Source organism: Rhipicephalus microplus, chromosome 1, assembly GCF_043290135.1.
Source record: "Rhipicephalus microplus isolate Deutch F79 chromosome 1, USDA_Rmic, whole genome shotgun sequence".
NCBI lineage: Eukaryota > Metazoa > Arthropoda > Arachnida > Ixodida > Ixodidae > Rhipicephalus > Rhipicephalus microplus.
The window spans coordinates 83,270,584-83,287,081 of NC_134700.1; the positions used below are offsets into that span (position 1 = coordinate 83,270,584).

The window sequence follows — 16,498 nt, forward strand, 5'->3', positions numbered from 1 at the left end:
TTTTATGGTACTGGCACGGGCGGGAGGACAGGAGCAAACCTGGGGAGCTTTTGGACGGGAATAAACAGTTGTGTTGTGTTGGCCGTGAGCCACAATTAGCATGGTCTCAGCTCCACTTTTTTTGGCAGCATGTAAGAGGCTTCTTTGCTTTCACAGGTCCGCTAGCGCTGTGGTCTTGCTTCAGAGTGGTGTTAGACATAGCCACAACTTGCGAAGCAAAAAGCTCAGTTGCAATGTGCACTTGGCCGTGAGGCCGAATGTCTCAAAGTACACTTAAACCTCATTATAACAAAGGCCACATGCTACAAAAAGTACTTCGTTATACCCAAAAATTTATTATAAGCATATACTCTTAGCACTATAATTATGGCAAAGCTATTCCTTGCTTACTTCGTTATAATCGATAATTTCTTATAGTTGAGCTCACTTATAACGATCCCACTTAAAACGAGCTTTTGCTAGAAACAAATGATGCCTGCGTGACCATGGAAATAGGCATTGATTCAATGTCATAAAATTACTCTTACAATGAACCTCTCCGAGTGCCGCCAACAGGTTACAGCAAACGGAGTCTGCGCTTTGTCGACTTCGCATGACCACACTTTCGACTGCTGATAAGTCATCAGGAAGGCGCCTATAGATTTTCGTTGTTAATCGCTGACCCTGCCTCCACAGCCGTCTAGTTGTTGCTCTTCCTGACCATCTTTTGTTACGCATCCCTCCATACTTTGTTTCCCAATTACTCTGACCAGCCCGCATTGTCGCTAGATGAGGCTCGTGTTTTCACACTGCCACCAATCTTTTAAAGACCGGTTAGGTCAGCAGAGTGCTCGGCCCCCAACTGTACCCGATCGTCTGTGTCTTGTCTGGATCGATGTCATATCTTTCCAGTGCACGTGCCTGCGCTACCTCACCGACTTGGATTTTTCGCGATGCATTCCATGTTTAGGACCTTTCTTTTTTGCTCACTTCGCACTTTGCTCAGCATGCCATGTGCACGCATGTGAAAGCATTAAAAAATGGCTCTTTCAAGGAACATATTGCAAATTATCGGAGTCGGCAGTGCCGCGCAAGCCCGCCGTTGCCACAATGTGGATTTTAAATATGTACGCGCAGACCTCTCTCTTAAGTTTTTCAAAGCGTGAGTTGGGCGTTCTGTTAACCTTTATAGCAAGCTGTCCAGACTGCCTTTTTCCTGCGTGTTCTGATTTTCAAGGTTGCGTTCCCGCCGTACGCTCCCTTCTCTTCACTCTATCGTAAGTCCTTGCCAGTCTTCATCACTCCGCAATACCAGCTACGCTGGTGATGCCGGCTTGAATTCAGAAGTTTTTTTCTGGCTAGAAACGCGCATAGAGCAGTTCCACGCATCCTGGCTTATATGTCGCGTGTCTTGCTCGCTGTTGCTGTGCGTGGATTGTCAGGATGGTAGACGGGAAGCCCTCTGCGCTTTTCCTGGTGCTCAACACAACGTCTAAAAGTGCGACCCTCTGGCTTGGGCACAATCTGTGGGTTTAAGACCCTTATGTGCCCCGTTCCGTAGCGCTTGATCATAGCTGTTGACTGCGCGGCAGCCAACTTGCCACTTCAGACGTCCCTGTATATTCAGCTGTGGAGATGGTGAAGGCATTGTGGGCAGAGGTGGTGGCTAAGATGTATGTGAAAGGCAAGGCCAACTTCGCGTACGTTGAGCCCGATGCCGATCCTAAAGCTTCCGAGCAGGACCACTCTGGCGGGGATTTGTGGCAGCGCGTTGTTGAATCTGACATGGAAGGGTGGGACATCTGCTGCGATGATTTCATTACGTTTTATGATGATGCCCACACTATGAAACTGTGCACGAATGAGGGCATTGTGAATGAAGCACACAGCAAAAGCGATTTGAACAAATCGAATGGCGAGGACGACGAAATTTTGGAGCCAGAGCCCGCAAGCCTGCTTGTAGCAATTAGCTACATTAATTAATAACCTCTGGAAGCTCGCTTATGCCACGACTTCGGCGAAAAGCATGCTGCCGCTTTAAATTAACTTGAAACTACCTTTATCGCTCCTGTTCTTTGAAACATGTGCATTAGACTTTTTTGTGAAAAAAGAAATTGCGTTTTCACTCGCAACTTTTTTTAAAGCTGTGTTTCATTTACTACGAACTTCGAGATACATCGAACGTATTCTGCGTCATGCTCAAGTTTGTTAAAAGCTGGCTCGTCTGTATATCGGTCTGTTATGTAGAGGTTTGAGCGTCTATTCTTCTGGATTGCGAGTGCAAAGAATTGCCCACAGAGGTCTTCATCACAAGGTCTGAAGTGTAACCCTAATTATACGGCTCTCAGCGGACCGCGCAAAAACCGTCGCATAATCCGGGCGTCGTATAATCGAATAACTAAGATGACACCCAGTGACACTAGGCCTTGCCCAAAGAACGTTTGCAGACCACTTGAATAAGCCCATGGCACAACCTTGTGTCTCTGCAAAGAAGGTTGATAAAATATACTTGCCAGCAGCAACTAATGGCACTGTTACTTAGTTGAATTAGACACCCATCTTTATTGTTAACCTTAAAAAAATGGAATCCAACACACATCTCTCTACCAATAAACAATTGGAAAACTGCTTGCGCGCCAAAACGAAACTGAGACCGCCTTGCCAACAGCCTCCTGTCAGAGGTGTCAAACACAGAGTCATCGCTATCACATAATGGCGACGAACCACGAGTTTGCATAGAATGCCTTTTTGTACAACTGAGACGTGCATGTTGTAATTTGTAGGCTTGTGAAGTGCAACTAGTGATGTGTCACTGTTATTGTAAACATTGACGTCAAGTGAAAGCAATTTTGCATGGCGACAACAGCTGCGTCGCGCCCTTATGCGTGCACAAGCCTGTGACGGCGAGTGTGACCAGGGCAGAAAATCAGCTGCATGCTGACCAGAAAAAGTTTTCATAGACCGAAAACGTAAGACTATCAGCTTTTCGGCCAGCTGAAACTACTCTGGGTGGATACAGTTTTACTAGGTAACGACCCCGAATACGTATGTACGTGATCGAGGCGTATGTGGAGGCACATGAAATACATTTTCCATTCTAAGAAGACACCCTGTCTCACTAGTCTCTACCTTTCCAATCATCAACATTAGGGGAATTCAAATTCATATTTTGAACGTGTGAATATTTGGTTGACATTTAGTTTGAGTGAAGGTGGTTTTTTCTTTCAGGCGGCATTTGAAAGTCGCCATAAAATGCGGGGTTGGCAAAAACTGCTTCGTATAACCAAGGTTCTTAGTACATTATTTCATGGAGGTTTTGGTGGGATCGAACCGATTTGTCATAAAATGAGGGTCGTTGTGGAACTGGAGGATGTATAATTGAAGTTCCACTGTACCTGTAACAACGGGTCCAACGAGTCAATCCTATTACTGTGGATCCGAGACACGTATGTGCGATGTTAGAGACAAGACCAGTGCGGTACGTTATCGTATTCTTATTTTTTTATTCATAATAGCCTACAGGCCCCGGAGAGCATTGAGTAGTGGGGGTTACAGAAAATTTACCATAAATAAAGCCTGAAAAGCAACTGCAACAAAGAAAAAAAAAAGAAAAATTATAAAATGGAAGAGAAAAGAACAAGCGTTGTAATACACCGTAGTAAAGCATCTTTATACAAAAACCAAGGGAACATATAAACTTGCAAATGCTCCCGAAATTTCACAGGGTCTCTTAAGGAAACATTCTCATCAGGAAGACTGTTCCAAAGTGCAATGGTGCGCGGCAAAGCAGAATTATTGAAAGACAGTGTGTGACCGAAAATGCGTCTGAAACTGAGATGATTATGAAGATGACATGAAGTACGCGAAGGAATTTCAATCGAGAGACGACTGGTCTAAGAGTTGTAGTGGTGTTTATGGAAAATGCATAGGAGGGTGACAAAGCGGCGATAATCAAAGTTAAGGAGGGCAATATTGCGTTTGATTTGGGTGATGCTGGAATAGCAATTGTACTTCGAAGTTGTGAAGCGGGCTGCGCGATTTTGGATGGATTCAACTTTATCTGTGTTCATGAAGAGAGCAGATAGATGAAGCGTATTCCAATTGAGGGCGTACGAAGGTTAGATAGGCCTGTCGCCGTATGAAAGAAGGTGAATGATACGGATTCCCGGGCAAGAATTCCAAGGTTTTATTAGCTTTCGTGCATACCTTTGCGATGTAACTACACCAGGTAAGATTAGAACAAAGATGAACGCCAAGATATTCGTATGTAGATGAACGGGGAATTACAGCGAAACAGACAGAGTAAGGAAAACAAAAAAACACGTTTTTTACAATTGAAAGAAAGTATGCAGCACTTAGATGTGTTAAGCTTCATTTGCCATTGGTCACACTATTGATTAAATATGTCGGGGTCTTGTTGCAATAATAATCGGTCTTGTTCAGAGTTACTGGTCCTATACACTACAAAGTCATTTGCAAAAAGACGAACCGAAGAAGAGATGTTACAAGGCAAATAATTAATATAAATGAGAAAAAGAAGACAGCCTAATACACTCAAGCCTTGTTATAACGAAGTTGAAGGGGAGCCACAATTATTTCGTTATATCTATTATTTCGTTTTATCGATTATAACAGTTTGTGGCAATGTATGCTCAGATGGGCGCACACCTATAAGCATGCAAAGAAGGAAACCGCCTTGCGGCCCGATGTACCGCTAGGCGACCACGCGTGCGACGGAAAATAAACACAGTGAAACCTTATTAATTCAAACAAGCTTAATTCGAACTTTCAGGGAATTCAAACTCACACTGAGGTCCCGTCAAAGCTATGTGTATTCCAATGGGTATTCTATGTGAGGTCCCGTCAAAGCTATGTGTATTCCAAAACGCCCTGTAATTTGAATGCGCAAGCACTTGCGACGGTTAATTTGAACATATCGCGCTCAGAAAATGCTCTCAGCACCATGCCCAATCTCGCGGCGGAACCTCTCAACTCTGCGCGCCAAGAAGGAAAAGAAGGAAAGGAAAGAAAAGACTGGGGCGGATTGTTTGCTCTCTCTCAAATGCCGATCTGCGATTGGGGCGTGTGCCACGCTTCTCCCTTTTCCTTCTTTGCACATAGAGACCCTTCTCTTTTCAAGGCCGCGCGCGTAGAGAGAGGAAAAATAACAAAACAAAGCTGTCGCAGAGAGTCCTTCTTTCTTGGTGCAGAGTATGGTCCCTAGTGCAGAGGGTAGCAGCGGAGACACAGTCGTTACCGTAGTGCTTAAGGCATGGAGAGGGAAATCGCTTTGCACCGCCGCGCCACTTCTCGGTCATGTGACCCACTGAGCGCTTCCTCAGTCCTCTCCGCTGGCTGTGTGAGGAGGACAGCTCTCTTGGCCGCGCATGGCGTGGCTGTAAGGTCGGTGCGGTAGTTTTGAAAGAGATGCGCCGAACAAGCGTCAAACTCTGCAGAAAACAATATACTTAACACGCTACGGTCGTTCTTTTTATAGACTAATTTAGTTTGTTATATCCATGTACCGGTCAATTTTACTTCCTTACAACAAAGTTTAAAATGCATGGTTTTCAATGAAGTGTTCAAGGGGAATTTAATTTACTTCGTTATACACATTATTTCGTTATACCCCATTACGTTATTACGAGGTTTGAGTGTACACTACACTGGGGTACACCTGATGAGACAAATGAAGTAGATGAGCTAAAGTTATTGACAAATGTGAACTGCTGTTGATTAGATAAAAAATTCCCGAGCCAAGATAGTGTTGATGGGTCGAGTCTAAGGGCCGATAGTTTAGCTATTAGGCGACAATGGGCAGCTCTGTCGAATGCTTTCACAAAGGTGAGAAAGATGCAATCAATGATTTTATTATTATTCATACCGTTATGTAAATCTGACGTAAATTCGAATAGTTGGGTATCGCACGATAATGTTTTCCGAAAACCATGTTGATTTACAAAGAAGTTACCGTATTTACTCGATTCTACCACGCCCTCGATTGTAACGCGCACCCGATTTCCACGAAGAAAAAAAAAAAAACGTAAGACATCGATTGCAACGTGCATTCATTTTTCTCGCTGGCCCGCACGATCACACCACTCGAAAAAACGACTCCTTTCGGGAGCGTCTTCCATTTAAATATGAGGTACGACGAAGCTTGTGCCCATCTGACGTGTAACAGAGCGTTGCCGTCACTGTAGTTTTACCGTAGACCGATGTCAGCACGCGAACTTGCTTCGCCCTCTTCTTCTCGACAGTTGTGGTGCCAGGCACGTCGAAGTAAAGAGGCGTCTGATCGGCATTCCCGATTTGCCCAAGCAGGTAGCCGTTGTTGTGCCGCAAGTTTAGGACAAACCTCTGAAAACTGTGAAGCTTTTCATCGTACTCCTCCGCAAAACTTTTCGCATATGCTTGGTCGCCTTCGAAGGGAAAAGCTTTTCCTCTTCATAAAGTTAGTTAGCCAGCCCCTGCTCGCTTTAAACTGGCTTCGCATTAGCCCATTTTCTATTCTAAGGCTAACTGCATAGCCCGCACTTAGAGCAATTCTGTCGTCACGGGCCGCCGTGCCGCTCGCCGCTCAAGCACATACTCGCTGAGCAGCTCTTTAATTTGCGGAAACCGACCGTGCTGTGGTCCACTGAAGCCTTTGCGTGAAGCTTTGCTGTTGACAATCTTCTGCTTTTGTTTCCGCCAGTCCCGCACGCACGTTTCGGGAACTCCGAACGACCGCGATGCAGCCCTATTTACGTCCGTTTCGGCACACGCGATGACTTTTCTTTTAAAAGCGGCACCGTGGTGCACTCGTCGAGTTTTTGGAGTCGTGCCCTTTCATGCCATCGATGCTAATGCACACCAAGATGACGAACTCCTCAGCACACGTACGAAGTGCCGCACATGGGAAACACATAGGCAGAAATGGCCGACGCGCCATGCTGACGCACGTAGGTGGCGGCCATTTCGGAATGCCGATGGCAATAGAACGACCGTATTCATTTTTTTTTTTTTCCGTACTCGATTCTAACGTGCATGCGATTTATAAACTCGCTTAACCGGAAAAAAGGTGCGCGTTAGATTCGAGTAATTACGGTATTAGACTCAAGATGACTGTAAATATGGAAGGTGATGACGTGTTCAAGTAGCTTGCAAGATATGCATGTTAGCGAGATGAGGTAATAGTTACTAGCGGAGTGTTCATTTTCATCTTTAAATATCGGAATGACCTTTGCAGTCTTTCAGTCGGTGGGAAGTTGACCAGTATATAAAGACTGTTGAAAAATGTGGCATAAAATATGACTGGACGAACCAGATGTATTCTTGAATATTTTGGAAATAAAGTCGAGCCCACATTTAATGGCCCCAATTAAAACGAACTTTTGCTTAAAACGAACATTATCCGCGTGAGTGTGAAAATATACATTGGTTCAATGGCACAGAATCGCACTTACAACGAACACTCCGAGTGCAGCTGATCGGTCACAGCGAACGAAGTCAGCAGTCTGCCGACTTCCCGGCAAACCAATTTCTACCACCAATCAGGCATCCGCGAGGTGCCCATACAGTCTTGTTGTTAAACGCCGACCCTGCCTCCGCGACCCTCTAGTTGCCGCTCTCCCCAACCCATGGAGGAAGGAAAGTTGTTTCCTTCCTCCATGCCCTGACTGCTTTTTTTACGCACCCCTCCGTCCTTTGTCCCCCTGCTACTCTGAGCACCCCACATCGCCAGACGAGGCCCGTGTTTTCATACTGCCATCGATCTTTCGCTGGTACTGTCGTTGGCGTCGCCGGCCTGGAGTGACCAGACCATTTGCCAACATCATCCGCCACCGACTGTATCCGACAGTCTGTGTCTAGTGCACGCACGTACGCTACCCCACCGACTCTGATAATTTGCGATTCGTTTCATGTTTAGGACTTGTTTTCTCGCACTTGGCTCAGCATGCTTTCCGCACGTGTGCGGAAGCCCAAAAACGGCTGTTAATTTGCGCGGAACGAATCACGAAATATCGAAGTTCGTGAGGCCACGCAAACTCGCCGGCGCACAAAACAATTTTTTCACCACGGCCGATTCTTTGAACACCGCCGTGCGCACCAATCTAGGCGGCCACATGGGTCCACAAGTTCTGGCATGTGTGTCGCGTGTGCGCGTCTTGCTCGCTCTTGGTGTGCGTGTGTGGTCATGATGGCCGACGGGAGGACTAGCATGCTTTTTCCTGCAGCTCAACAAAACGTTGAAAGTGTGACCGCTTGGCTTGAGCGTAATCCGCGTGTTAGGTGCCGCGTTGTGAAGTGCTTGCTCATAGCTGTTGACCACCTGGCAGCTGACTTGCCGCTTTTAGCATCCCGGTATTCAGCTGTGAAGATGGTGAATATTTCGTGGGCGGCGTTGACAACATGCACGCGAGACTGTTTTCACGAGGTTGACTTCATCGAAGTCGGGCCCGATGCCGAGCCTGAAGCTTCCGAACTGCGGCGGCGATTTGTGGCAGCGCGTCGTCAACTCCGACCTGGGAGAGCGGGTGGGACATCTGTTGCAATGGTTTAATTACGGCCGATGATGCCGACTCTGGGGAACCGTGCACGGATCAGGGCATTTTGAATGAAGTACGTGGCGAGAGCGATTTGGAGGAATCGGATTGCGAAATCAATGAAACTTTGGAGCCAGTGCCTCATGCAGCTTATGCCACAGACCTCAGCGAACGAGCACCGTGCCATTTTAAATGAACTCGAGACCGCCCTTATCACTTCTGCTTCTCGAAACACGTGCATCACGGACTTTTCGGGGAAAAAAAGTTTGTGCTTTCATTTGCAACTTTTTTTAAAAGCTGTGTTTCATATACTACAAACTTCGGGATACAGCAAAGGGATGCTTCGTCACGCTCAGGTTCGTTATAAGCGGGCTCGACTGTAGTATTGTCCACACCACATGATGTAGACAAGTTTAGACCGTTTATAAGTTTAGATATGCCTTAGACAGGAACACTAATAAGGGACATGATGTTGGTTTTGGGACGTTAAACCCCACATATCAATCAATCAATAGGGGACATGAAGCAGTACTCAAGATCAGAGACGCAGGGAACTGATGAAGAGTCTTCATTTGTAAAGATTGAGCAAAAAAACTAATTAAAGTATGATGCACATTCAGATGCAGACGCAGGAATATTATCCGTGTTGTGTAATATAACCATGTCACTGCCAGAATCAGGCGAAATGATACACCAGAACTCTCTCGGGTTAGTGTGCAAAAGTGTAGACATATCAGTGTTAAGATATTTTTTTTTCGCTTCGCTAACAGTAAGACAGTAAGATTTTAAGCAGTATTTATATTTAGACTAGGATTCAGGAGACGATAACCTTTTAGTGCAAGCATATAACTTTTTCTATTTATTTCTGAAATATCTAAGCAATCTATTAAACCACTGTTTAGATTTGTCGTTAATGATATTGATTAGTGGTACATATTTGTCTATGAGGAGCGCCGTGATATTTCTAAAAAAAAGTCCAGTTATCTTTCACAGACCTGTTGATGCATGAGGGAAGAAATGTATCTTGTAGGAAGATATCAAGTTCAGCATTCATTTGATCATAATTTGCCTTGCTATAATCTCTGATTACCTTACGCTGGACACCTGAAAAGGTTAGTGGTATATTGATTGACAACTGTAGAAGCTAGTGATCACTAAAGCCGTCTAGTTGCAAAACGGACCTATGGTATGTGGCTCTGTTGTCAGAATAATATCTAAGATATTATTATCGGGAGTGGGCTCTGAAAAAAGCTGGGTGAAATTGAAGTCAATACATAGCTCAATGAATTCACATGAATTACTACACAATGAAGACGTGTATGACCAGTTAATGTCAGGAAAATTAAAATCACCAAATAAGTAGATTTTTTATGTAGGAAACAGGTCTGGAGCCCTAGAAATACTTTTGTGTTGTGAAGTTCGGATATGAAAAGACGGTCAGAAGAAGGTGGGCGATAGCTTACGCCCATCAGTAATTTTTTAGATACGGTAGAACAAGCGACCCAAACTAAATCAAGAGAAGAGTCACTGTTGACAAAAAAGGAAGGTATAGCTGTTTGATGGCTAACAGCACGCCGCCACCACTTTTGTGTGCTCGGTCATGACGGTAAATGGAGTACTGATTTGAAGTATGATATAGCTCAGAGTCACAAACGTCATTGTGTTGCCAAGTCTCAGTTAGTAAAAGAACATCACATTTACTATCATCAAGATACGGAATAGTGAGTTTTCGCTTGCAGCTGCCTTAACTATAGTGTAATTACATTCTAAACTATCTTAGAACCCTCAACGCAGCACAAGTGGGAAAACGTCACTAAGTAGCACTACTAGGAAGTGAGGGACGCAGCGTCGAGTGAGAACATACCGAAGAACAGACACACTTCGAGGCCCACACAATACAAGAGTGAGCACATCTGCTTTTCCTTTGGTGCATTCTTGAGTTTCGATATGGCTGCATAGTCTTCAAGGTGACTTTTCTAGGTCGGCCAGGTCCCAGCATTGCCAAAGCACATGGCTCTGGAGTCTGAAGGCTCATACCCAATCATTTCGGGCTGGACTTCTGAGTAAATATGGTAGGGACGATGGCTATGTGCCGGCGCGTGAGAGACCCCCCCCCTCAAGACGCGGAGCCGTGCTCCCGCAAAGGGCAAGGGCTGCAGAAGATAGTGCCTTATTCCTGTCCTTCAACCACACATTCATTCAACCCTGCGACAGCTTTCTTTTTTTTCTTCTCTCTCTCTTCGCGCACGGCGTTGGAAGGAGAAGGGTCTTTACGTGGCAGGGACGGAAAAGGGAGAAGCCTGGCACAGGCGTGTCGCAGATCGGCATTTGAGAGAAAGCAAACATTCCACCACAGCCTTTTCTTTCCTTTCATTTTCTTTCACGGGCAGCGTTGAGGTGTCGGAGGTGCCGCCTCAGGATTGGGCAGGGTGCTGAGGGCATTTTCGGAGAGCGCTATGTTCGAATAAACCATAGCAAGTGCTTGCGCGTTTGAATTACTGGACGTTTTTGCCCATTGGAATACACATAGCTTTGACGGGACCTCATCCTGAGTTCGAATTAACCAGAAGTTCGAATTAACAAGACTCGTCTATATTCAGCTTTGACACCACATGCAAGCTAGGCTTTTGAGGCACTTGTCAAGCTTTCATTTCATTGTGGGTGTGGTGGTTCAAACATCTCGACTACCTGTTTACGTCTCATAGTGCGATAATTTGTGCAGCGATCCACACATTGGTGATGCCATCTTGATTCACAGGTTGGCAGTGCAATTTATGAGTCATGTTATCAAAATCAACATTAAGCCTAGGCAGTCCAAGTTACTTGACCAGTGAGGATTTCCTATCTTTATCTCCTTTAGATCTGTATTCTATGGATGCTTTGAAGTTAGGACGTTCAGCCAGTCATTGACACTGGCTTTATTCATGTTCAGGTAAACACTGGCTTAAAGTAGTGCTAATTGCGAGTATTATTGTCCATGCGGAAGGAGCAACTGCCTTGCAAAGGTGTCAACAGATTTGCTGCATTTTTGTGGTCGGCCAGATTGCAGCCTTTGTATGCAGAGCTTTCACGTGATTTCATTTTTAACATTTTTTTATGAAAATATTTTCAAAAATTTATGAAAATGAACTAAATAATACAAAGCTACAGATACGGAAGGTAAGCCCTGTGTCTGCTTATTTCTGTAATTTTCGCGTAGGCGCTTCTTATGCTGAGGGGAAACTGAGTGGGTTCATTGAATCAACAGGATCTTGCTTGGTAGCAACTAGTTTGGACGGCGCTTGCGGATACAAGGTGTAAGAAGTGTTTTACACTGTGATGTCATATTCTGACCCTGACAGACCCCACAAGGGCACAAAGCAGCTGAGGAAGCTATTGCACACCCTCGCAACTACGTGCTAAAGCCACAGAGGGAAGGTGGTGGTAAGTCACACATTTCATTTTGTGTAGTGGTCTATGTACATAATTAATCTATGGACATGTTTCTTATTGTAGTCGAACCCACCTATAACGATCCTGGATATAACGATGTGTTGTATGTAACGACCATATTTTAGTGCACTTATGATTTTCGTATGCTACCCATTAAAACTGTCATGTTAAAAGAATTTCGGCACAACTTTGCACCACTCCCACAATATTTGTGCTAAGGTTCTCACAATATGAGTAATTGCCAACTAGTCCAAGAACAAGTTTCGTTGAAACTGTGTCTGCGTGTAGACAACATTTTTCAAAGCCTCGATCCTACTTTTAATCAATACTTCCAATAGGGTCATGGTAAAAATGCAGTGCATGCGAAGCCAAAAAACGGTCAAAGCAGGCATTTTTAAAGCATTAAACAAGCACACGTTCGCACATGCCTCGCTGTGGTTTACTTGCGACGAAGGTATCATACACCACGGTAAACACGAACGCATCTTTCGGACTTTGTGGGCTAGGAGGAGACTTCACTGGCAAAACGGTAGCGAGGAAAAAAAAAATAGGAGGCAGCTTAAAGACTTGCAATCAGCTTTAATTTGCACAGCAAACTTTTCTGGTGTCGTTCTCTCCATCTGCGACCGCCGCAGATTGACCAAACGTCTTGAAATGCATGAAGCCATAAATGCAAGAAGCGTTAATTTTCTGTTGCGTAAAAGATCACTGCGGTGCTCAGCTTGCCGATGCCACAACGTGCCACCAAAGGTCTTCCGCCTTTCGATAATATCCAGGACTCATCAAACACTGATAACGACTTCTCCACGATGGTGGCCTTAAGGGTTAAGAATCAGAAAATAGCGAAGGAGAAGTGGCTGGGGGCAATGAATGTGCCATTTTGACTCATCGCTGACTACCTTATCGCAATCATCGGCAGATATCTGCTCGGGTGTGCATGTTTAAACTGCACGAAATGACAATGGTACAAATGTGTCATGCGATCATTCGCAATTTCGTCGCCGCCGCATCATGCAGGGCCACTTGCACATTGTTTGCTAAATGCATGTCTTCATCATGGTTAACAAACTGGCTACATGCCACACCCGAGCACAATCTGGAGTGAAGCATGCACGAGGAATGCAGGAATGCACGTGCAAACGGCCCGACATGTGACGGCGAGGGCCAGGTAAGCGACATGCTTCACGCAACTAGCCTGGGATGATTGGTTCAATGTGACGGTACTGCGCTTCCTTGGAAGGGCTTGAGTTCAGTGCGAATGTAGTTAAATTCACTCGTCAGCACACAATGATCGTCATTTAACAAATTAAGTGAAAGGCCTAACTTGTCACTGGGGAGGTTGTTAGCACTTTTAATAAATATACGCTTGGAAAAATATGCTTTGGTGGCTAATTGCATGCTTTTAAGAGTTAGCCTATACACAGGGAACTACTGATACAGTCCAACCTCTTTATAAGAGACACTGCTATAAGAGACAAATGAGTATAAGAGGCACCTTGTGCCTATAGTAAAGGACTAGTTAATAGGAAAATGCATACTGTAATGCACAGTTAAAAGAACTTCTAATAAACCAATGTAGGTAGGGTGAACTTGGGCCCAAGAATAAAAACAGCTAAAATGAAATTTCCTAGCAGCCTTGAGAACCTACTTCTTTTTTTCCTCCACGTTCTTTTGTGTCCAGCTTGGGTCGCGTGCAGCTGTGTCCTGCAGGCACGTGCACCGCAAACCTTCCCGAGGGCATGAGTGTCAGCTAGCGCACGTAACCTGAAGTCGCATTGCGTCATTGCCCCCCTTTCCAGAGTGCATCGTCTCGATGCTTGTGACAAACTGGTTGCATGGTGGTCATTTATAACACCTTTTTTGTGGGTGCGGTTACCGTCGAACAACATTGTGTTCTCGACGGTTCATTGCCTGTCGTAATACTACAGCGGGGCAGAGCACTCTGTACGGACTGAAATAGTGGGCAAGCAGTTTTTCCAATAGGCCACCTATCCGTACGGGAATCCACACTCATACTTTGTCTCCTGGTGCACACTGGATGTCCCTTAGTCGCAGATTGTACCAGTGCATATCGGTTCTCTGCTGTTGGAGAATACAATATCATGCCAGCTGTCTTGCTTGTTCTGCTCCTGACATCGTTGACATCGTTGACAGAAGCCGTTGACATCATTGTCATTCTCGGACGTCTCGTCAATAGCATTGCATTTAAAGGTGTTGTTACGGTCTGGCCAAAAACAAGTTTAATTGGCATTATCCGTGTTGTCTCTTGCATCGCAGTGTTATAGGTGATTGTTGCGTAAGGTAATATTTCATCCCATGTACGGTGTTCTACATCCACGTACATCGACAACGCATCAGCCAGCCTTCTGTTCGGTTAGATCATTGTAACACGAATCGCTTGAGGATGGTATGCCGTCGTTTTCCTATGACTAGTGTTATTCTATTTCGAAATAGACTTTGTAAGGTCAGTCGTAAAGGCTGTTCCTCGGTCTGTGATCAACACTCGTGGAGCTCCATGCAGCAGTGCAATGTTGGAGACAAAGTATTCAGCTACTTCAATGACTGATCCTCTAACAAAAGGCACTGTCTCAGCATATTGGGTTAGATAGTCGGTCACAACTAGTATCATTCATTATCTCGGCATATCGGGTTACATAGTTGGTCACAGTTGGTATTATTCACTGTTTTCCCGACGACAATATGGGAAATGGGCCCAGTATGTCCATTCCTACTTGTGTGAATAGGGCCTTTGGTTGTTCTATTGGTTGAAGGAGACCTGCTGGTTTTAACGGTGGGGTTTTACATCTTTGGAAGTCCTGACAAGTTCTGACATAGTTTCATACAGAGCTGAGCAACTTCAGCCAGTAGTATTTAGCGCAGATGTGTGCTAATGTTCTGCCTACTCCAACCGTTCAGCTGATGGATCGTTGTGGCAAGTCTCCAAAATCTATTTCTGCAGAAGTGAAGGAACAACAAGCAGGAGTGTCGCTGTATTGTTGTCACAGTTTCTTTTATACGGGACGAATGCTAACAAGCTGCTGGCAAAAGCTCGTGGAATATTGACAGACTGCCCCTGTAGGTACTCGATCAACAGGAGTAGCCCAGGGTTGCATTGCTGATGATGTGCCATCTCTGACGTTGTCATAGCTCCTAAGAAAGCAAAACTGTCCTTGGTGGAAGTAGAAGCAACGGGTCGAATCGGAGCATGTGTCAAGCAATCTGCATCACTGTGCTTTCGACCGGACTTATACACAAGCTTGATATCGTACTCCTGTAATCGCAGGCTCCATCTTGCAAGTGGTTCACATGGGTCCTTGAGATTAACTAGCTAGCATAGCGAATGATGTTTGCTTATAGCTCGAAAAGGCCTACCATATAAATATGGTCGAAACTTGCTGATACAAGGCATTCTTTCTCAGTCGCTGAGTAGTTCACTCAGCTTTTGAAAGAGTGCGACTGCATACGCAATTACTTGTCCTTGTTTGTTTTGCCATTGCATGAGTACGACTACAAGACATAAATTGCTTGCATCCTTGTAGATATTGGTTTCTGCTTCCTTGGCGACATGCATCAAAACTGGATCGCTTTGAAGATACTTCCATAGTTCATTGAAGGCATCCTCTTGTTCGTCAAGCCATACGAAAGGCATGTCCCTCTTTCATCAGCTACGTTAGCAGCTCAGGAATTTGTGAAAAATTTTTCATGAACCATCAGTAATAAGAGAAGAGCCCTAAAAATGGCGTAACAGCCTTTTTGTCTCTCAGTATAGAAAGTTTCACTACGGCCTCAGTTTTTTCGGGATCTGGGCGGACACCTTCTGCTTTGATGACACCGCCTACAAAAACGAGCTCACAGAAGTCGAAATGAGATTTCTACAGTTTCTTCATCAAGTTCGCTGACTTGATAGCAGTGAGCATGGCTCGGAGCATTTTCAAGTATTCCTCGAAGGTAGCAGAGAAGAATACATCATCAAGATAAACCAAGCACGACTGCCATTTCAGACGGGAAAGCACTGTGTCCATCATCTGTTGCAATGGGGCGGGTGCTGAACAAAGAGCAAAAGGAGGTACCTTAAACTCATATAGGGGGGGACATGGCACTTTAAACAAAATTTTTGTTTCTAGATCAATTTTGATGAAACTTTTTGCTAGTGTGTGTATATATGTATGTTGATTTCAATTGTGCTGTAGGGAAAGCACACTTCTGCTGGGTTTACTGACGCAGAGCACTAATCGAATCGGTCACAAGCAAAATCCTTCACTCTCACTGTACGTTCACTTGACTTCTTAGTCATTGTCTTCCATGCACCACGCGGGCCCGATTTCCAACATCTTCTGCGGCCAACAATATCACTTGCTCAGTTCCAGAGGACAAAGAAGTTGAACCAGTCTCATGCGTTCCGTACCGTCTGCTAGTTATTACCCTGTAAGGTTTCAACAAGTCTTGCTAACTTCTAAAATGCAACAGGCACTTTTTTATCTCTAATTTTGAGAATGTGACCACACTTTAAAGTGTTTCCTAGCTTCTGGAACCTGCTGTGCGCACTTCTTAGTGTCAGT

The 16,498-nt window shown here is 44.9% G+C and overlaps 1 protein-coding gene across 5 annotated transcripts in view; it reads left to right on the forward strand.

The window, feature by feature from the left end:
- LOC119178623 (glutathione synthetase) overlaps positions 1–16,498 on the forward strand; it is a 141,311-nt gene that overhangs the window by 87,761 nt on the left and 37,052 nt on the right. For 4 of the 5 annotated variants that reach the window (XM_075883272.1, XM_037429842.2, XM_037429844.2 and 1 more), the window contains one exon: positions 11,849–11,930. The exons of the other annotated variant lie outside the window; for it this stretch is intronic. In XM_075883272.1, coding sequence (XP_075739387.1) covers positions 11,849–11,930 — 82 coding nt within the window. The remainder of the gene's footprint in view (positions 1–11,848; positions 11,931–16,498) is intronic. 5 annotated transcript variants of the gene reach the window in all.